This window comes from Chanos chanos, chromosome 15 (genome assembly GCF_902362185.1).
Source record: "Chanos chanos chromosome 15, fChaCha1.1, whole genome shotgun sequence".
NCBI lineage: Eukaryota > Metazoa > Chordata > Actinopteri > Gonorynchiformes > Chanidae > Chanos > Chanos chanos.
In genome coordinates, this window is record NC_044509.1 from 11,169,849 (window position 1) to 11,191,064 (window position 21,216).

A 21,216-nucleotide genomic window follows, 5' to 3' on the forward strand; every position below is an offset into this window, starting at 1 on the left:
GTCCGTTGCGACTGTCCTTTACGGTAACTTAAAAGGGGGCGGCAGGAACGACAGTCCTGGCGGAAAACGCGTCCACTATAAATAATGGGAGGGATTATGGGAGGGATTTCCAGCTAGCCGACTAGCTAGCTGTTTTGTTAAGCAAATGCCACTGTCAAGCCAGTGAAGACACAACAGTGACAGGTAGGACAGATATAACAGTTTGCTTTCTTGGTTATATAATGAAATCGATCATCACATCAAATATCTTGTCGGTTTTGTAAGCATCCACAGAACTGACAGTTAAGCCACTACGAATTAGTAATGTCCGCAAAAGACTACAAGTGTAGAACAGAAGAAGCTATGCTAGCCACCTAGCCAAGGGTAACGTTAGTTTAGGATTGACCGGAGACGCATAGTTTTGTTAGCGTGAACTAGATTTCTAGTTCTAAGCAGCAAGGTTAATGTTATTATACGTACCGTTTAAACGCAAAATTCCATTTACATAAAGATGCATTTGCACCGAAAGGCAGAGGTTGTTAAAGGAAAGAACCCTCGCACAGTATTTTGGTATCTTACTGATAATCACTTTGCGCTGACTGTTCCTTGCTAACGCTGTGAATGTAAACTAGGTTAGCTGTCGCTAGCGCACCTGTGAAGCTAATGATAGTTTAATATTATTTTGAGCTAAGTGCCAGGCATCAGCACTGCAGTACCGTCTATACATCACCGATGATGATTCAAGAGCAATCATAGAAATCGAGGTTTATCATTATAGCGGTTCCTAGTCTATAAATAAAAAGGTAGCATGCTAACCTCGTCACGAAGCCGCATCTCTAAGAAACGGTCTGAGGGGATAAACCATAATCTAATGTGAAAGCTACGTGCTTGCTGTGCAAATTGCTGTTATAAACTATTTCTTAATGTGTAATTAGTAAACCCTCTATTTTAGGGACGAATGATGTTCTATCTGCACGTTAGTGTTTTGCCAGTCATGTTCCATAGAAAACGGTAGCCCTGGTAAGACGTAAGATGCCCTGTTTGAAGGCAGTGGTTCTCCTCTTGTCAAGGCCACTCTGTCACTCTGCAGTGAACACTGCACAGTATACCGTCACCAGATGATATTTATACTTTTATTCGGATCGGAGGTCGGGAATCGAGATGCACCTCATGAAACACGCGATACGGAGCTGTGTTTGTTATTGTTTTCAATAAATCGTGTTCTAAACGCATTATAATTCTGTGCATTTTCTCCTTAGGTTGGAAACAGGTTGTGTCAAACATCAACAATGGCATTCAGCAAAGGTTATCGTATTTATCACAAGCTGGATCCACCCCCCTATAGCGTTATCGTGGAAACAAGGAATCGTGACGAGTGTTTGATGTTCGAGTCGGGAGCAGTCGCTGTTCTGTGTAAGGCAGCATCCGCTCCCATATGTGTTCCTTTTGAGGCATCGGTAGCATAAGAGCAATAAAAGACCATGTATTCTTTTGAAGCATTTGTTGTGAAAATGGATAAACAGTTACTGATTCACACGAAAGATCTGTGTTGATGTAGTCCTCGTTTCAATGTTTATCAATCTTCGCATTTTCACTGCAGATTTTCTGTAATTTATATTCATGTGACTGAGCTTAAGTGTAAATCAAAAGGAAATGATGGATGGATGCTCTCTGTATAACATGTCACAACATTGTATTAAACTTCATAGTGATGTCATTTGAACACTACACCTTTCCCTCCGTCCATAGCGGCTGCAGAAAAAGATGCTATCAAAAATACATATACCAAAATGCTGGATGCTTACGGCATTCTGGGAGTTCTCCGTCTTAACCTGGGTGAGTTTACACTGCAACATTCTTCAGTGTAGCTCTCAGAGGTTTGCTCTGAGAACATATGTAAACAACACCAAACAGATTAAGTCCCTTATCTTTCTCACAATGTTTGGACCTCTACTCTGAAGGTCAACGTGTCAGCACAGTTGCAGATTACAGAAGAAGCTATGCTAGCCAGGGTTGATTAAGGATTTTTTTGTTGTTATTATTTTAATTTTTTTTTAATTCACAAAGTGTTATTGATTTTCTTCTTTTCTGGATGATCATGTAAGCCAGTGTGAATTTTAGAAAGACAGCCAAAAAGTGCATTTTGGAGCAGGTTTGCACAGTGTGTGCTGTAACCCATTCTGGTATTAGCTCAGTTAGCTAGCGCTAAGCTACTGGCCTGCTTGTTGGCCTAACGGAGTCAATTCACCCCACCTCCCCTGCAGGAGACTCCATGCTTCACAGCTTAGTTGTGGTGACAGGATGCAGTTCAGTGGGGAAGGTCCAGGACTCTGAAGTCTTCCGGGTCACAGCCACGGATTTTGTCTCTCTGAAGAACGACCCCTCAGACGAAGACAGGATCTCTGAAGTGCGTAAGGTCCTGAATTCCGGGAACTTCTATTTCGCCTGGTCGTCCACCGGCGTGAGCCTGGACCTTAGTCTGAACGCCCACCGTAGGATCAGGGAGGACACGTCAGACAATCGTTTCTTCTGGTTGGTTTTGTTCTCAGTTTCGGTTCTTCAGTCGTTTCATATGTATCAGCCATCACCTTCAGAGTAGTTTAAACCAAGCAAGTGCTCATGTGAAGTGAATTGAGTGACAGAAGGAATATCACATTCAAAATCCCTCATCCAGTGGGAATTCATTCATTTGTAGCCATATAATGGTGTATGACGATTCTGTTACTAATTCTTCAAAAGCTGACGATTTTCTGTGGTGTGTTGTACAGGAATCAGTCCCTGCACCTCCATTTGAAGCATTATGGGGTGAACTGTGATGATTGGCTACTGAGGCTCATGTGTGGTGGGGTGGAGATCCGAACTATCTATGCAGGTCACAAACAGGCCAAGGCTTGCGTCATATCACGACTCAGTTCCGAGAGAGCGGGCACGCGCTTCAACGTGCGCGGCGCCAACGATGACGGACAGGTGGCCAACTTTGTGGAGACCGAGCAGGTAAGTCTCTGTGGCTTACACACCTCCCCTTAGGAAAAGAAGTCTGGGTTGCGCTTTAAGAGGATTTCTGATGATTTTGACAAGTACACTACAATATAGAGATGTGTTGGTCAGAATGACTGTCAGTGATTGGTCAGAATGACAGTGACGGTAATCACAGTGATCTCAGTGGGCGGCTCTAAAATGCCACTGTTTGGTATACCTTAGTCTGGCTCTAATGAAAAGACGGTTGTTTGCGTTGCTTTGTTCTTGCTTTATTTTTTCTGGACCTGTTTGCTGTGGTTTTCTTACTTTGTGGCTTTTAACGTCTAAAGATAACATTGACGCGTCTGTCGCCGGCAGGTTATTTTCCTTGACGACAAAGTGTCGTCGTTCATTCAGATCCGCGGCTCTATACCTCTCTTCTGGGAGCAGCCAGGTATCCAGGTAAGAATACGCTCCGCCCTTTTAGAAAACAGCTTCATAACTGCACATGCTCAGTTGGATGACTGTTTGGCAGACATGCCTGTTGACTGTTTGGTTTCTAACATGAAAAGGGAAGTTATTACTAAGGAAAAATGGATCGATTCTTAGCCAGCTGATGACTATGCTAATATATTACTAACTATGTTAGTGCTCACCATTTCTGTTCATGTCATCAGAAAATATCTTTTCAAGGGATGGTTTTGCATCTGAATGAAAGCCGTCAGTCAGAGCTGAATGGACGGACTGAGAACCCACATCTGGTACTTGGACGGCTTTGTACTGTTCTCAGATCAGGTGGCAGCGTTGCTTTTCGTGAAAGCATTATGTACAGTGTCAATGGTTGGAGCTACTAGTATTTTGGCAAACAATAGTAGTCCTACTATCTCATGAAAAAGAATTCAAATGTCTCTCTGCCTTTCCTTTGACATTGTACAGAGACTACAGACAGACTGTATTAGAGACAAAATGGTGATGGATTCTGCTGCATTTATTGTACTTTGCTTTAACTTGGACTGAATAGGTTCTTGTTTTTTATGGGTTTTTTTTTTTTTTTTAAATCTGTGTATTGGGGGCGGGGCTTGCTTTGCATGGGCGCATTTGATTGGAAGTTGCTCTCGAACAAGATGCTCAGGTTTATGGCCATTATCAGCAAATTGCCTGTTATGTTAACATTTATAGTCCGGGATGCTGTCAGTGTTATTCTTGACCCAGTGACGTGTCTTGTAAAACAGCATTGTAAAAGGACAGCAGTATTCACGTTGTATCCGCAAAGCAGGAAGCATCTACGGTTTGTTTCTGTTTGGCTGACAGTAACCTGAGCTCACGGCCACGTTGTCATCGAGCTTGCATTAAGTATTTACAGCAGTGACGGGAGTGCGGCAAATGCGGGTGGGTTCTGGGTGGGTTCTGGCTTTGCTGCGGGCCCACTGCAGATAGAACCTGGCAAGAGCTTCCTCCCTGGATTGCAGAGGAGACGGTCCCGCACCCCGTGCCAAGGTTTGCCAGGACCAAGAACTGGTCTCCTGGCACCTGGAGTTCGTCTCCCTCTGACTCACTCCTGTTGAGCAGAGGAGGAGCAGAGCACCTAGATGAAAGAAGTGATGTGGAAAGTTCTGGGCTAAATCAGGATGAAATACTTTGAAAGCAATAATAGACCTCTCATTAATTCTCCTCATAAACAGAGTTGTTAATAGACATTGGCCTTTGGTAATTAATATGTAGTGATAACGCATTTCATTATAATAACGTATGATTTTTATAATGACACGTATTATTACCCAGCTAAAATAATTTCTGGTTGTAGAAGTAGAGGATGTTGTGATGTGCTGTCGGATATTAGCCTGTGTGCTGAAATATGTTTCAAGTTCTTAGATTTCTCTGAAGTCAGTGCCGATTAGAAAACAACTTTTGTATGGGAGTGTTTAAAATCTCCAGAAAGAGTATTTCATCTGTAGTAAACCACAGCATAGAGATTTGTCTTACTAACACGCTGTGAAGGGTCATGTCTGTTCTGTATTATCTGTGATCTTTGTAACTGTCAGGTGATGTAATCCTGCAGTGTCTCTTCCTGCACAGATATTCTCCAAAAAAAAATTTCCATACCGCTCTAGAGTCTTACTGACTGTGCAACATTCTTTTTTCCACTCCTTTTGTGATTTCCCTCCTGTGTTCAGGTATTCAGCAGGTCACATGACACATCTCTCTCTTTGTGTGCGTGTGTGTCTGTGTGTGTGCATGTGTGTGTGTGTGTCTCTCTATGAAAAGGTTGGCTCCCATCGCGTCAAGCTGTCCCGGGGATTCGAGGCGAACGCACCAGCCTTTGAGAGGTAATTAAAAACGTGCTATTCCCTGCTGACGTTCTCGCTGCTGTCCCGCTGATTTGGCTGGTTTCCAGCACAACAGAAAAAAAAAGGCCCCCCCAATATTTGGTGAAAGAAAAGCAGTGAAGTCCAGCATGTATTCTAGTGTGTTCTCACTCAGTGCCCTATCCATAATTAATCCCATCCAGCACAATGACTGTAACAGCATGTGTGCGCTTGCCCATTTTGCCCCGCGAACAAAGCCTAAGCCTCAACCACACACGGCTGACCTGTTCTTCGGAGCTCTGATGAATTCGTAACAACGCTGACTCATCTTCCCTTTAAGAGTCACATATAGGCACACTGGTCTTGGCCGTGGTCACATTTTAATGGACGTTACATGGCATTCCATAGGCAGAATTCCATACTGTAACCAAGGTCGCATAGAGGACATTTAGGCCCGCCCCTCACCGGTGCTGTTCAAGTGGAGCCTATAAAGAGTGAGAAATATTCTGAGTCTTTGATTTATGATAGGCTGGGAGGAGACTCGGTCTCGTTTCTGTTCAGACCAGCGCAGGAATGGACTTGTACACTCTGTTCTAACTGACTTCCTTTGGCTGCTGCTTCCTTCTTTTCCCCCTTATGCATGAAGACACAGAGAGAGAGAGAGAGAGGGAGAGAGAGGGAGAGAGAGTAAGATGGGTGGCGGTGAGTCTTTGTGTGAGTCAGTGCTGGACTCCTGCGTGTGCTGAGTCAGCTCTGATCTAGCACTTGTCTTGGTCACCACACCCACCCATCTTACACCCCCCCCCCCCCCGGTCTCATCCATTACTAAGCATTACTAGGCAACACATAATTACAGAGGTTGCCACGCAAATATTTTAAAACTGCGCTGTCAGAATGCTCTAATTTCGTCGTAAGCGTGGTTCCCCAGTTCCAGTCCTTGGAGGGATGAGAGTCTGCTGGTTTTTGTCTTTTTTTATCATTATATGCTGATTTCTGAGAAGCGGGTGTTTGCACTTTTCAGTCAGAGACCACAGTTTTTGGTAGCGATGAAAGCCAAAAAGGAACGGCAGGCCCCTCAGGACTGGATTTGCGGAACCCCGTTTTAAAGCGAGACGACTTTTCAACTACGTGAATGGATTACAGTCACTGATAACTCCGCTTGATTTTGGGCTGTTCAAGTTCGCCCGTCTTGCATCACGTTGGTCACTGCGCCTTTGTTGCGCCGCTAGCGATGTTGTGCCGCGCACGGTTTCCGTACACCGTTTCTCTCTCCAGCCCACACGCTGCGGCTGAATCTGAGGGGTCATGTATGCTGTGTGACCTGTGTGATTGAATCTCCCGCAGGCATTTTACCGCACTGAGAAGACTCTACGGCAAACAGGTGATCCTTAACCTGCTGGGAATGAAAGAGGGGGAGCACATGCTGAGTAAAGCCTTCCAGGTGATTCTTCCGTGACCACACCATCTCTTGTTAAGACCACTGTGGCAGCAGTGGCTTTGTTTACATTAATGTCTTTCCAAGCGCGGTAAAGAGACTGAGCAGGTGAGCGATTCATACGTGATCCCGAATGACATACGTGTGCTTGTTTGTCGTGTTTGTCCTCGTCAGAGTCACCTCAAAGCTTCCGAGCACGCCTCTGCCGTGAAGATGGTGAACTTTGACTACCATCAGATGGTGAAAGGGGGAAAGACAGAGAAACTACACAGTGTTCTGAAACCTCAGGTCAGCAGGTTCCTGGAGGAATGCGGCTTCTTTTACTACTCTGGAGAAACTGGAATCCAAAGGTGAGTTCTTACCGCCGAAACTTGGAAGATCTTGGTTCGGTGGGCCCAGTGGTCCTTATCGTCGGAGCATTACGTGCCTCTCCTCTCTCCATTCCCTCACTGGCTTCTCTTCGTGCGTTGACCTCCACTTGTCCCTCATCAAACAGGTGCCAGGCTGGAACCCTCCGTGTGAACTGTCTGGACTGTCTGGACAGGACGAACAGCGTGCAGGCCTTTTTTGCACTGGAGGTTGGTCCTGTTAGACCTCACATTAGCAGCTGTGCCAGAAATCTTTTTTTGTTTTGTTCCATTTCAAAAATGCTGAAAAATCAAATTATAATTTTATCTGAGTGTCTTTTTTTCCTCTTCTTCTTCTTCTTCTTCTTTTTTCTTTTTCCTCTTCTGTTGAATGTTTTTATTCCGTTGTTTTTGTTTTTCCTTCTTCCTCTTCTTCTCTCTTAGATGTTACCCAAACAGTTAGAAGACATGGGCCTGACTGAAAAGCCCCAACTGGTGGCGCGTTTCCAAGAAGTCTTTCGCACCATGTGGTCTGTTAACGGAGACTCCATCAGCAAGATCTATGCTGGCACCGGGGCTCTGGATGGCAAAGCGAAGGTACCCATGTCCTTCCGGTGAAAACTCTGGAACTTTAAGGTTGAGACCAAATGTCTCTTTTAATGTTATGATCAGCTAAAACTCTTTCTGGATGCGTCTCTTAACTCGCACGTGTGTATCTGTGTGTGTGTGTACTATATTCCTTTGCTTTCCTCTGGAAACTTCTGTACATGCTTGGTAAGTTGATAAGTCACTTTAATTGTTACTTGAATTGTTGTGTTGTCTTCACGACTTTTCCGCTCCCTTTTGTGTGCGTGTGTGTGTGTGTGTGTACGTGTGTGTACGTGTGTGTACGTGTGTGTGTGTGTTGCTCAGAGGAAAGAGAACTGTGTGAGGCAGAGAGAATGAAAGCTTGTGTCAGAGCTGTCAGTTTTAGTTAGGCCTGTTTTCACATCACTTCACAGTACTGGAGCGCCACAGAGAAACAGCCTGAGGTCACGTCACGCTACGTCCACGGCCTTCGTATCGCCGGGCGATCGTCGCAAACATGCAAACGTGAATGTGAACGCATACGCATACGCGGTCTCATGTCTCTGTCGTGTTCACTCCCACAGGCGGGAAAGCTCAAAGACGGAGCCCGGTCCGTCACCAGAACCATCCAGAACAACTTCTTCGACAGCTCCAAGCAGGAGGCCATAGACATACTGCGACTGGGAAGCACGCTCAACAGCGACCTGGCCGACAAAGCCCGAGCCCTTCTCACCACCAGCAGTCTCTACGGTGAGCGACAGGACAGGGCGTCTAGCGCAAACCAACACAGATTAGAAATGTTCTCCACTTTAGTGACCGTGTTGTGTTGGGGGAGGGGGGAAAAGCGATTCTCTTAATGTCAAGGTGACAACTCATTGGACAGAAATTGATGGTGTTCTACTTGAGTTTATCTGGTTATGAAATAATGTCTCTTTGTTTCGACCTTTTGGTTTTAACTGGGAGCTGGGCTGAGGGATTTTGAGATGTATCTGTGGAGGTGGACTGATCGCTACTCATGCCAGTGGGCTTTAAAAGGGGGGAATTTTCTCCTAATCTGCTGCGTTCAGCTGTGAGATTAGAGCTTTAACACTGTGCTAATGCTGTTATCTGGCTAACCGGCTAACCGCTCTGCCTCTCTTTCCCTCTCTTTCCTTCTTCTCCCCCACTACTGCTCTCAATATTAGTCTCTGAGCCCATTTTACAATCAGGTATAGTAAACACTGCCCTGTCATAAATGTAAATGGTGTTTTTATAGTCTCCTTTTTTAATAGCTTTCATCCAACAGTGTTTACGTTTTGTTTGGCGTTTGGTTTGTCCTTCACTTTTTTTCATGGTGTTTTGAGTTATGTGTGTGTTACTTCATTGTTCACGTACAGTTTTGCTCAGATGTACTCAGACCTTCAGTATACACCTCTTTGTTTACTGTCTGTAGTAAAGCAAAAATTACAAACAGATCCAGTTACTGGGAGAGGAATGTATAGTGGATTATTTTACAGGTTCTGGTGTATTTTTAAGTTATATATGGTTGAATAAGTAAATCTGGCAGCTAGTTGGCTGATTTATTCTCTCTCTCTCTCTCTCTCTCTCTCTCTCTCTCTGACCCTCTTTGAGTTTGACCCTGTTATTTTTATGGTTCTGTTCCCAGCATCTCCAAGAGTGTTGCTAGGAATGTGTCAGAACCATCACAGATACACTCGGCCCAAACAGATCAGGGTTTGTGTCGGCACATGGAACGTCAACGGAGGCAAACAATTCCGGAGCATTGCCTTCCGTAACCAGACACTCAACGACTGGCTGCTGGATGCTCCCAAACTGGCAGGTCACCCAGAATTCCAGGGTAAGTGGAGTTTAGAGAGGGATCGAGTCTCTCGTTCATTTGTCAAATCCTTGATAAGTATATAAGCACAGGAAAAATACGAAAAGATCTCAAGGACACATTCATCACATGCCTACAGTAAAAGATTCCATGAATATGAATTGTGGGGGGGGGGGGGGAGTTTGTTGTTTTTTGTTTTATTATTATTGTTATTATTTTTGTGCTTTTATTCTGTTTCTTAACATTTGACTATTGTTTACTGTGTTTCAACAGATAGCAAAGCCAATCCCGTTGACATCTTTGCCATTGGCTTTGAGGAAATGGTTGAACTGAATGCTGGGAACATTGTCAGTGCAAGGTGAGTTTGCCATCTGAAAAAAGAAAACTTTTCCAGGGCTTTTTGGGCTCCGAGATGTTTTTCAATAAGTAATGGCATTTTAGCTCTCAGCCATAACATCCTCAACAGGAAATAGTTTTCAGGTTGAAGGTAATCTGATCTATACAACAGAATACAGAGTACAGAGTGTTGTTGCTGTCAGCGTTGGCCCTGTCGGAGAAAACCCGTATCGTTTTTTTTTCCCCTCGCAGCACCACCAATCAGAAACTTTGGGCGGCCGAGCTGCAGAAGAACATTTCGAGGGATCACAAATACGTGCTGCTGGCCTCGGAGCAGCTGGTGGGCGTCTGCCTCTTCGTCTTCATTCGCCCCCAGCATGCCCCGTTCATCCGGTATGACCTTTCCCCGCCCGTGGCCCACGCGCTCGCTCTAACTCTCACTCCACTGGCTAAAACCCCGCTGTTTTCCACATACGTTTTCACTTCCTAACTGAAAGACCCGGTGGATGGACGGAGAGGGCGCGTTGATATGTGAGGTAACCGTAAAGCCGATTGTGATGGTGACGCCTCTCTGGTTTTCATGCGTGATACAGGGATGTAGCTGTGGATACGGTGAAGACCGGTATGGGCGGAGCTACGGGGAACAAAGGGGGCGTGGCCATCCGCATGCTCTTCCACACCTCCAGTATATGTTTCGTGTGCTCTCACTTTGCCGCCGGACAATCCCAAGTCAAGGAGAGGAACGACGATTACAACGAGATTTGCCGCAAACTCACCTTTCCCATGGTAAACAAATCTCCCACAGTTAGGGTTTAATCTCATCAGGAATTTTCAAATCATCGTACTTTACCTCCTCTTACCCTTCTAGCCCAAGATATTTTTTCACAGTTAACATGTTCCTTTCATAGTCAACAATATGTGCTGGGCTGCTTGATTCAAGTTAAACCTTTGGGATAAACGTTTCATTTTTGGTTGGTCCTGCAGGGGCGACTTCTCGGTTCTCACGATTACGTGTTTTGGTGCGGGGACTTTAACTATCGCATCAGCCTACCCAACGAAGAGGTGAAAGAGCTGATCAGGCAGCAGAACTGGGATGCTCTGATCGCCGGAGACCAGCTGGTGGAACAGAAGAACGCTGGCATGGTAATTACTATTTCAGCTCAAACCATAAATCAAGCATTCCTAACCTCCAACCCCCCCCCCCCATTTAAGGCTTGTGTTTAACTGGCTTCTTCTGCTCTGCTCCCCAGATTTTCAGGGGCTACATCGAGGGAAAGTTAGACTTTGCCCCCACCTACAAGTATGACCTTTTCTCTGAAGACTACGACACCAGTGAGAAATGCCGCACCCCCGCCTGGACCGACCGCGTCCTCTGGAAAAGGAGGAAATGGAACTTTGATAAAACAGGTATAGTTCTTCGTTTGATTTATTGTGCTTAACCAAGTATTCTGCTTATTAGACAAAACTAATTCAAGACTGAGTGATTTCGAAAGTCAAGGCCGTCCCATAGCAATTGTCCTGTTGGACAGTTTTGAGTTTTAACTCAAGTTATATGGCTGTGCGTGAAATCCTGCTCAGTAGAACATCCCTCCACAGATTTGACGTGTGTGTTTTATGTGTGTAACTGTATATTGTATGTGTGTGTGTGTGTGTGTGACAGCTGAGGAGATGAACATGGTAGGAGTTGCTGCGAATGATGAAGACCAGTACCCATGGAGCCCAGGGACTCTGAAATACTACGGTAGAGCGGAGCTGAAGACCTCTGATCACAGGTAAAGATCCAAATCTCTCTCAGGCTCTCACACTGACACAGCAGCGTCACTCTCTAAAAGTTTTTAAGTGGCATAACCCTTTGTCTCTGAGTTGTTAAGGGCACATAGATACTGACTGTAAGTTAGTAGGAGGCACATGGCAGAAAACGTTATTTCTTTTCTCACTTCCTTCATTTCACCCGTTAAGCAACGTTAAAATCAGTACACGAGGGAGGAACTATATTACCCAGGGTTTCGATGGTTTACATGCTGTGGTTCAGCTTCCTGTGGGTCCCCTGTACGTTCTGTGAGATCTCCTAGTTTTTTTTTCCTCTTTTTTTTTCTGTGTCCTGGTGAGATTTTAGGTTGATATGCTTTCTCTGAGATTTCTATGAGTGTTTTCAGGAAAATTAATTTATGGATAGAAGTCATTTTACACGTAAATAACAACATCGACAACAACAACAACAACAACAATAATAATAATAATAATCATAATAATAATAATCACAATAATAATGATAATAATAACATTATAGATTGGGTTGAACCGAAAAACAAATGCAAAAAGGTTTGTTACATAGAAGAATGACCTAAAAGAGATTTTCTTCAGTTTAGTAATTTACCATTGGACCATAAAACCTGCTTCAGCCAAACCAGGTGTGAAATCTCACATCTCTATTCTCTGTGTCTTTGTCTAGGCCGGTGGTGGCGGTTATAGATGTGGATATACTAGAGGTGGATCCGGAGGCGCGCCATCAGGTCTATAAGGAGGTGATTGCCCATCAGGGACCTCCTGACGGCACCATCCTGGTCTCCCTCTGCTCCTCTGGCCCCGACGACTACTTCGATGACGCTTTGATTGACGAGTTACTTGACAAGTTTGCTGCTTTTGGTGAAGTCATTCTTATAAGGTTAGTGTTCGTCTGCTAAACCGATATCTTACCTATATTTTAACTTATCTGTCTGTTCTCCAAGAGCTATTTAATTTGTCTTAACTGTTCGGACGTTTCTGGTCCAAAAACTTGAATAAATATGAATAACTGTGAATGAACTCAGACATTCACCGCAGAGACGACGCTGATGCGTGGAATGTTTGACCCTCTTGTCATGCGTTCTTGTTGGGCAGGTTTGTGGAGGAGAAGATGTGGGTGACCTTTCTAGAGGGCTACTCTGCTTTGGCTGCATTGTCACTGAGTGCTTCCACTGTAAGTTAACTAAAAAAAAATACAAAAACAACCTTTATTTTTATTTTTCGCCAATGTCGGGTCACACTCATATTTTAAATGACCAGTAGTTACTGATATAATTGTTCTTATGCCTGAACCTCTGGGATATGACCGCTTCTGCCTTTTCCCAGACTTCACTGCATGTAAGGGTGTGTTAACGGATCGTCTCGTGTGTGTGTGTGTGTGTATGAAGGTGTTGGGGAAAACCATAGACATCCGTTTGAAGAGTCCCGGCTGGATTAAGAGTCTGGAGGAGGAGATGAGCGTGGAGAGGATCTGCGGCAGCATCCCGACCTCCGCCAGCTCCACGCTGCTGGCCGAGGACTCGGACATGGGCGACGAGTACGACATGGAGGGTAGGACGTCACAAAACCGTCACCGCGGAAATTTCCTATTTACCTCCGTTTTAGTTTAATGGACGGCTCTGATGTATGAGAAGGCGTAGAAATGTGTCTGTGGTTTGTCGGGCGCATGCTAACGGTGTGATGCGATGCGTGGTGTATGTCTGGCAAATCAATGTGTTGGTGGTGGGACCAGATCAGATTCCTTTAAATGTGGTGACAGGAGAGATCGACGAAGAGGTGGAGGACATTCTGCCTCAGCACCTGCAGCCCGGAGCCGGGATGGGCGGAGGCGTGTCCCCCGCAGCCTCCCCCCGCGGCAGCCCCTGCCCCTCCCCCACCCACGGAGAACCCGCGCCTCCGAGCCGACCCAGCAGGGCACCTGCACGCGTCCCTGGACCCCCGCAAGGTAAAACCAGCCCGGGCAGCTTGATTTCATTTCATCTCATCAGTTATGTGATTTTTGTGGGGTTTTTTGTGGGGTTTTTTGTGTGTTTTGTTTTTTGGGGATTTTTTGTTTTGTTTTTTGTTTTGTATTTTCTTATTGTGCACTGATTTGTTCTGTGCTTTTGATTTTGTTGCTTTTGACATGAAAGGAACCTTTAGTCCATCGCCATGTAGGAGGGAATTTGCAGGTAAAAAAAAATAAAGAAAGAGTGTGGAGAAACATGGCTGATCCTACAGCTTCTTGCAATGGCGCCAGTGTTTTGAATGGTTTTTTTTGTTTTGTTTTGTTTGGTTTTGTTTTTTCTTGCTTCATGCCGTTCTGTGTGCTGAGCCGTTGTCCTTGCTTTGCAGTTTCGAGGATAGTGGCTTTCAGAGTTTGTTCCCCCCTCAGGACCAGGGGTCAAATGAGCATCTGAAGCCTTTAAATCGCTCTCGTTCAGATGCTGATTTGACCTCGGTCAGTTTTGCAGTGGCGCTTTGCTGTGCGGAAAGACCTCGCTTTGCCGCTTTGAAGATCGTCAGTTGTCAGAGCGTGTTTTCTCCACCCTAGGCTCTCCCGCGGACGGACAGGCGGTCGGCGCCCCCTTGTCTCAGGGACTGGAGCCTAAACGACCCCCGCCTCCGCGACCCAGCGCCCCTCCAGCCCGACCGGCCCCCCCTCAGCGTCCTCCACCACCCTCAGGTACCGTAATCTGGTTCTTTAGTCATTTCTACGCTGTTAGAGTCACTGCAGATTCTGTATCGGTGTGGCCCTTAAATTTGGAGATATCATAGGTGTGCATTAATATTGAATTATCCTATTCATATGATAAAGGGGTCAAATTCGTCATTCTTAAGTTGTTTTAAGACTATGTTAATGAGGAAGCTATAGTGTTTGGATGGTACTCTGGTATATGTTGTATAAAATTAATCAAAAAACAAGCAAATAGGTCGTTCTTATGGTACTAAACTGTTTCACAGACTATTGTAGACTAACAGTTGTAGACTTCATCAGCTACAAACGAACTGGACACCTGTTTTTTTTGTCTTTTTTTTTTTTTGTCATCAAACTATTTATCTATCTACTGTCCTTAAAGGAGGAGCGAGCCCTGCCCCTGCTAGGAAAGATTCAGGAGGTACCACAGTGTGTGTGGATTATCTCCCTGCTAGGAAAGATTCAGGAGGTACCCCTGTGTATATGGATTATGCCCCTGCTAGGAAAGATTCAGGAGGTACCACAGTGTGTGTGTGTGTGTGTGTGTGTGTGTGTGTGTGTGTGGATTGTGCGGTGTGTTGTGACTCTGCAGTGTGTACGCTCATAGGCCAGTCTTCACTGGTTAATTAGCTGTAGTCTGTAGTTGGAGGCAGATTCCATGCCATTGTAAAGCAGTTGGTTAATTGTGAAGTCTCTGTTAGTACATGTTGTGGTATTTTGTGTTCAGATGGTTGTAATTTTTTTTTGGTCTTATTTTGCCTAGTGGGTCAGTTTACGCAATACTAAGATGCAGGTGTTGGTGGTTATTTTTGTCAGTCACTCAACGCTTGTGGTTTTTGTTCTTACTTTGTTCCTCTTTTTTTAAAAAACGTACTTACTTTCACGTGAAGGCTACGAAGAGCCTCCTGTGCTAAGCTTTGATATGAACGAAATGGAAGGTATTTACACACACATACAAAAAGTTATGAACGATTTATTAGATGGACAGTCCCCCACCCCGCCCCTCTCACTTCTATTTATTGTATTTATTCATTGGTGTTCACATTTTATCAATTAAGACTTCATGTCGCACCAAAGAGTATTTGTTCTGTGCACGCAGTATAATCAGTCTGTTCTGAATCGTTGACGGCAGACATGGAGTCTTAATGGTGGTTGTCATTCCTTGGGTGTAGCACAATGTGAATGCGTAGACAAAGATGCGTGAGGTGTGGTCGTAGATTAGTTACGTCAGTTGTGTCGTATATCAGTGGAACCTCGTTCTAGGTCATTTCTCACCAGGTATGCATAGGCCCAAACCTTTTTATAGGCACTGGCATGACCAGAATCTCCTGTTATCTAATTTTAAACCTGTAAGATGAATGGAATACAATGAAACTGTGTATATTGATGGCTGACTTCCTCATTTTCATGCTGCAAAAGGACAAAAAAGCCCCGCGTTAGCCAGACCAGACACAGCTGGTAAGTAACCAGAGAGCCCCTGTTTCATACACTCTGGGCTGTTTGCTCGCTGAATCGTTATATTGGCGCTGCACCAATGGGGAAGTCTTCAGGCTCTTTTAGTTGTGTAATCGTGGATTAACTTTTCAACACGTTTAAAGTGAAGCTCAATTTGAAAGATATTGGCCAGTGTTTACACCTGCCGTGCATCCACTCTGGGCCCCTTGGCTTCTCCGTTTGAGGCATACGTCTGTGAAGTGATGTGGGAAAGGTTTGCTGTGCTCTCAGTCAGGCTAATGCATCGAGTGGCCAGCCGTGATTTTGAATGTGCTGTTGAACAGGTAGTTCACACTGGATGCTTTGGTCTACCCTTGAAACTCCTGCAGAGGGGAAACAATTGACAGATTCGTAGGACCCTCACAGAGTGCCACAGATGGAGGGCATTGAGAATGGACCTCACATGTTTTTGCCCCCCCCCCCCATTCTGTAAAAGTCTTAATTAATATACTAGTGGGTGGTGGGGGGGGGGGGTCTCCTAGACCTGGGCTTGGGGTTACACTGGGATGGATGCAAGTAGTAAGTCATGGTCTGCTGCTGCAATAATAGAAAACAAAAAAAATAGATATGAGAATTTGTTCAGCAGTCACAAACTGCAACAGAGCAAACTACCTTCGGACTGTGGAACATGTAGATCTTTTTCCACCGATTGTTTACCGAATGTTTCATTTTAGCCCCTTCGAGTCTCACCAAACAAAGACCAACAAATTGAGATGAACTCAGACAATGCATTGTTGTGGGCGGCGTGTTTTCGGTGGTTGGCTCTTGTTTGAGAGCGCTTTCTGTCATTGTTTGCAGGAGGCTTTAGTTTTCTGAAGATTCTAAAGCTAAATGGTACCTATAGAACGTTGGGGTTTTTTTTTGGTGAGAGTGGAAGCGTCTTTTTGCTTCAGGACGCTGGCTGATAATGTCTGTCCATTTTTAACTCTGAGATTGTGTGTGTGTGTGTGTGTATTTCAGGACGAGGGCAGGCCACCGGAGGGCCCCAGAGGCCGGTGAGTTAACCCTACAGTCATATACAGATCGTCTGCCAGCAGTTGTATTCTCTAAGACGGTTCTCAATCCTGCTCCTGGGGGACCCCTGCTCTGCATATCTTCTCTCTATCCTTGCTCCAAACACACCTGATTAGTGTGATAAACATGCTCTTGATTAAATCACCCAGGTGCAGGATTGAGAACCACTGCTCTAAGGGTTATCTTCCTCGTCTGTCTGTTTGCTGACTAATTTTATTTGTTTGTTTGTGTATTTGTTTTATTTCAGAATCTTCCACAAAGGGCAGGGGTCATCAGTGTTCCCCCACAAGGCAGACCCCCTCCCCCTTCTCACCCCGGAGCTCCGAGACCCATCCCAGAGGTCCACCCTGGAGCCCCGCGACCTGCCCCTGACACTCACCCAGGGGCCCCGAGACCCATTCCCGAGCCTCAGAGCAAACCGGCCGAACTGCCTCTCGGTGCGTACCTCCTACACCGCGCTGACACCCAAATATATCGGTTGTAATGCTCCCAGAAGGTTTTTAGGGCCTTGGATTGTGTCTTTTGTATAGTTGGTCACTCCTCATTTTTCCCAGTCACGATTAACAAACCAATGTCTTTCCCTCACACGCAGGTCCACCTCCTACACTGCCAGGTCCTCCAAGGGGACAGCTCCCGGCCCCCATGCAGCCGCAGGCAGCCTCACCCGTGCAGCCGCAGGCGGCGTCTCCGTTACCGCCCCCGATGCAGCCCCAGCAGTTACCCCCGCCCATGCAGCCGCAGTTGGCTACCCCACTACAGCCTCAGCCTGCAGCAGGATCCCCGGCAGCGGCCGCCCCCCCCGTGCCCATTCCAGGCCTGGCCTCTCCAAAACCCCCTCCCCGCAGCCGTTCCTCACACGCCCTGCCTCCTGAGTCAGCCCCTGCCTCTAAGGTGAGTCATGACCCCCCCAGACCCCCACCCCCAACTTTCTCGCTCTTATTTCGCTTAAACCTCACGTTCTCCTCACGTACTGAAAGCCAAACCTAAGAAATGGCCACCTCTGGTGGGGTGTAGCGGGAAGTGCTTGTAGCGCAACCCCAGTAAAGGAAGCAGAACAGTAACCAGAAGGTCATGGGTTCGAATCCCCGGCTGTAGCAGTGAGGCACTTGGCCCTGTGGCGGCTGACCTTTGATATAGAAAATATTCACTCTAAGTTGCTCTGGATAAGAACGTGGGTGAAATGGTGAAAAGACCCACCTTTAGCCTGCTCTAGCAGAATCTGCCCTGTTACCTCAGAATGCAAACGCCAGCACCAGCAGAATGGCCTAGATGTACCTTTTTAGTTGTGCACTGTGAATCTGAGGTGAAACAGGTCTGAAAATTAGTTGGTTTAGTGACTCTTTTCACCCCCCCCCCCCCCCCCCCCCCCGGTCCCCCTTTCTATTCTCACAGTCTTAATGTTTCTCTCTCTCTTTCTGCCGTCTTCCACTTTTCTCTTTCACAAGCAGGAGCAAACCTCAGGGTAACAGGTATTTAAGTCTAATTCAGTAGAATCAGTGTCCCTCCACAGTATAGTAATTCTCTGTCACACATAATGTATGCTTTATTCATACATTTGCGGAACCTCCATGTTTGTTTCTTTTTCGTTTTCTCCTTTTCTACATCTTTAGGTTTTTTCTTTTGGTTGAAAGTTCCCATTAAGCGTGTAGGATGGTTATGATTTCATGTGCATTGTTATTTGGTCACATTTTACTTGAAACGTCTGACACAAAATGTTTGAATGCATTGCCCAAAAAGCCGTTGGGCAATGGTGGCAGTTTCACTAATAGAAGTTTCCAGAAACACTGGCTTTGTTACACCAGTGTCATGCCCTGTTGTAGTAATAATTTGACAGGATGCTTCAAAGAATAATTACCTCTGCCATCAAAACAGTGACATCATTACTGCTTACTGCAGTTTTGACTGCAGTGGTCCAAAACACCATGAGTTTCATGTAAAATGTCTTCCAACTATCATTTATTGTTTTTCATGAACATGTTCAGTGTCTTCAACTGTTTATGTACATTTCTGTGAAGGAAAATGACATTTGAACAGATTTGTCAAAGCACATGCGACACGTGCATTGTAAGCAATGGCTTCATTTCACTTCATAGGACTAAGAACTCCATTGAAGACTATGTTGGTCTAATTCATTAGTTCACTGTAAACAGCTGCTTTACCCAACATTTCTCCATGCCTTTAATGGCATTTAAAAGGTTAATCATGTTCTCAGACTGCCCAATTTATTGAATCCTGTTTCCTTTATTTTTTTCATTACCAAAAAGAATGTGTTCTTCATTTCTAAATGTTCACCTTTCATCTCACTGAATCGTTTTGATTTGTTATTTTTATTTTTATCTCTCTAACGCAGACCAATGGGATGAACGGGATCCAAAGAGAAGCACAATGGAAACCCAACCCCTTTGACCCCCTCACATCCGACGTGTTCTCCTCCGCCTCCTGGCTCAGCACCCACTCCCTCACAAGGAGCGCCTCCCTTCACACCTCCCCGTCCCCCTCGCCCGTGCCCGGCTCCCTGCACTCAGTTCCTCTCTCCTCCCAGCCGGCCCCTCCCTCCAGCGTTCAGGCCCTGCTTCCTCCCCCGGTGTCCTCCCGGAGTAGGTCACAGGAGACCCTGCGTGTTTCCCCCAACCCTTTCCTCAGCGACACGTGCCCCGGCAGCACCAACCCTTTCACCGGCGGTCTGGCCCAGTCCCAACGCCGATCCCTCACCCCCGACTTCTACACCCAGCAGCAGGCCCACGGGCCCGCGCACGGCCTCGGCAGAACCGCGTCTCTGATGGACAGGCGCTCCACCCTCCCCGCAACCCTCTCCCCGCTGCCTCCGCCGGCCCCCGCCCCGGCAAAACGGACCCAAAACTGGGTCACGTTCGAGGATGATTTAGACTTGTCCCTGTCAGGAAAAGCTCCGGCGGCTGCCGGGACCGCGTCCCTACCCAGGCCGGCCGGCAAGTCCTTCACCCTTCCCCAGAGCCGGTTCCCCGGCTCGGGGTTTGATTCCGACTGGGCCGCTCCCACGACTTCCACATTCCCCATGATCCCACCGCCTGTCTCAGGCAGGACTAATCCCAATAATCCACAGATTCCAAACAGAACCAGCGAATTCACGGAAAGATAACACAAAAATCAAATGTTTTGGGGGGGGGGGGGTATCACGAGTATCAGGTTTAAGCCCTAAAAAGAAAATATATAAGTCTTTCACCCCTGTCCAAAAAAACAAAAAGATTAGAATATTTTAGAGTTCTGTTCTAAAGATGGAAATCAACACAACAGTATGTGAACACATACGATTCTTGTGTTGTTTACATTTTAGCAGAAAACTTGTGCCTGTATATATGCATAAATATTTCGAAACGCACAAAGGTGTGTTAGGAGGAAAAAAAAGAAACAATATTGTGCAATATTTGACTGCTCTGTGGTTCTATGTAATTCTTCACGTATACAGTATCTCCACTTTTACATGCATATTCAGTAAACAAACCAGGCGACACACCTAGCTGACTGCAAGAAATGCAGCGTTTCTCTAAGGAAAATAAATAAATCTTAAATGAATAAATAACAGCTGTTTTTGCACATTTTAAATTATTGCTGACCTGCAAAAGGAAACTGCCATCTCTGTTCTGTTCTGTCATGCACTGGTGTACCTGTTAAAGAAATGGAAAAAATCCTTTTGACATGCAGAGATTTTTAAAACACGAAAAGATTATTGTTCCGTCATATTTCCTCCATCACATGGCTTAATTAGCCCCACAAGCTTCATTCAAAAAAAGATATATATACACACACACACACACACACACACACACATATATATTTTTGCTACCACTCTCTTACCATGAATGTAAATTTCATTCCTCATTGCCTCTCATCTTTTTCTTCTTTTGTTTTTTCCTGACCAAACAGCATGGCATTAACTATGTTTGAATAACTTACAGAATTCGCTATTCTCTGAGTGTTACTCTGCAGTGGAGATCTGCAAGTTCGTTGGCCATTTACCGTGTTTCTTGCTCTCTATCTCTCTCTCTCTCTCCCTTCCACCCATGTCTCCTTGTAAATGCCTGCCTATCTAACTTGCTTAGTTGTACAAGTTGTGGAAATATATATCTTTGCATATATACATAGTAGTTATGTAACGTTTTTCTCCAAGTGTGAAAAATGTAAACAAGTTTAATTGTATACATATTTATTCATGTGTATATATATATATGTGTGTGTGTGTGTGTGTGTGTGGTATGTGTGTGTGTATGTATATGTGTGTATATATATATACACATACAAACACACACACACACACATACATACATACATATGTTTGTTTGTGTGTCATATCTGAGACGCACTGAAAAGCTTTTTGTCCTTTAGGCTTTCAAGTTCACATTGAAGCCAAAGTTTGAAGTTTTCAGGATTGTGGGGAGAGATACATATCTGTTTTGTTTGGCGTGAGTGACCTACCTGCCTCCCTCTCGTCAGCAGTGTATGTGACCCCTGTGCTTTTTGGTTTA

The 21,216-nt window shown here is 45.4% G+C and overlaps 1 protein-coding gene across 1 annotated transcript; it reads left to right on the plus strand.

The window, feature by feature from the left end:
- Window positions 1-131: 131 nt before the first annotated feature.
- synj1 (synaptojanin 1) lies at window positions 132-19,832 on the plus strand. The gene is made up of 29 exons (XM_030792460.1): window positions 132-183; window positions 1,239-1,392; window positions 1,729-1,815; window positions 2,244-2,511; window positions 2,748-2,973; window positions 3,316-3,399; window positions 5,203-5,264; window positions 6,588-6,684; window positions 6,853-7,028; window positions 7,175-7,256; window positions 7,470-7,622; window positions 8,186-8,342; window positions 8,777-8,800; window positions 9,238-9,429; window positions 9,682-9,766; window positions 9,997-10,137; window positions 10,338-10,530; window positions 10,729-10,887; window positions 10,995-11,151; window positions 11,405-11,516; window positions 12,197-12,409; window positions 12,625-12,703; window positions 12,918-13,080; window positions 13,289-13,474; window positions 14,063-14,194; window positions 16,661-16,695; window positions 16,962-17,151; window positions 17,307-17,605; window positions 19,065-19,832. The coding sequence occupies exons 2-29, from the start codon at window positions 1,269-1,271 to the stop codon at window positions 19,830-19,832; spliced, it is 4,644 nt and encodes a 1,547-aa protein (XP_030648320.1). The 5' UTR covers window positions 132-183; window positions 1,239-1,268.
- The last annotated feature ends 1,384 nt before the right edge of the window (window positions 19,833-21,216 follow it).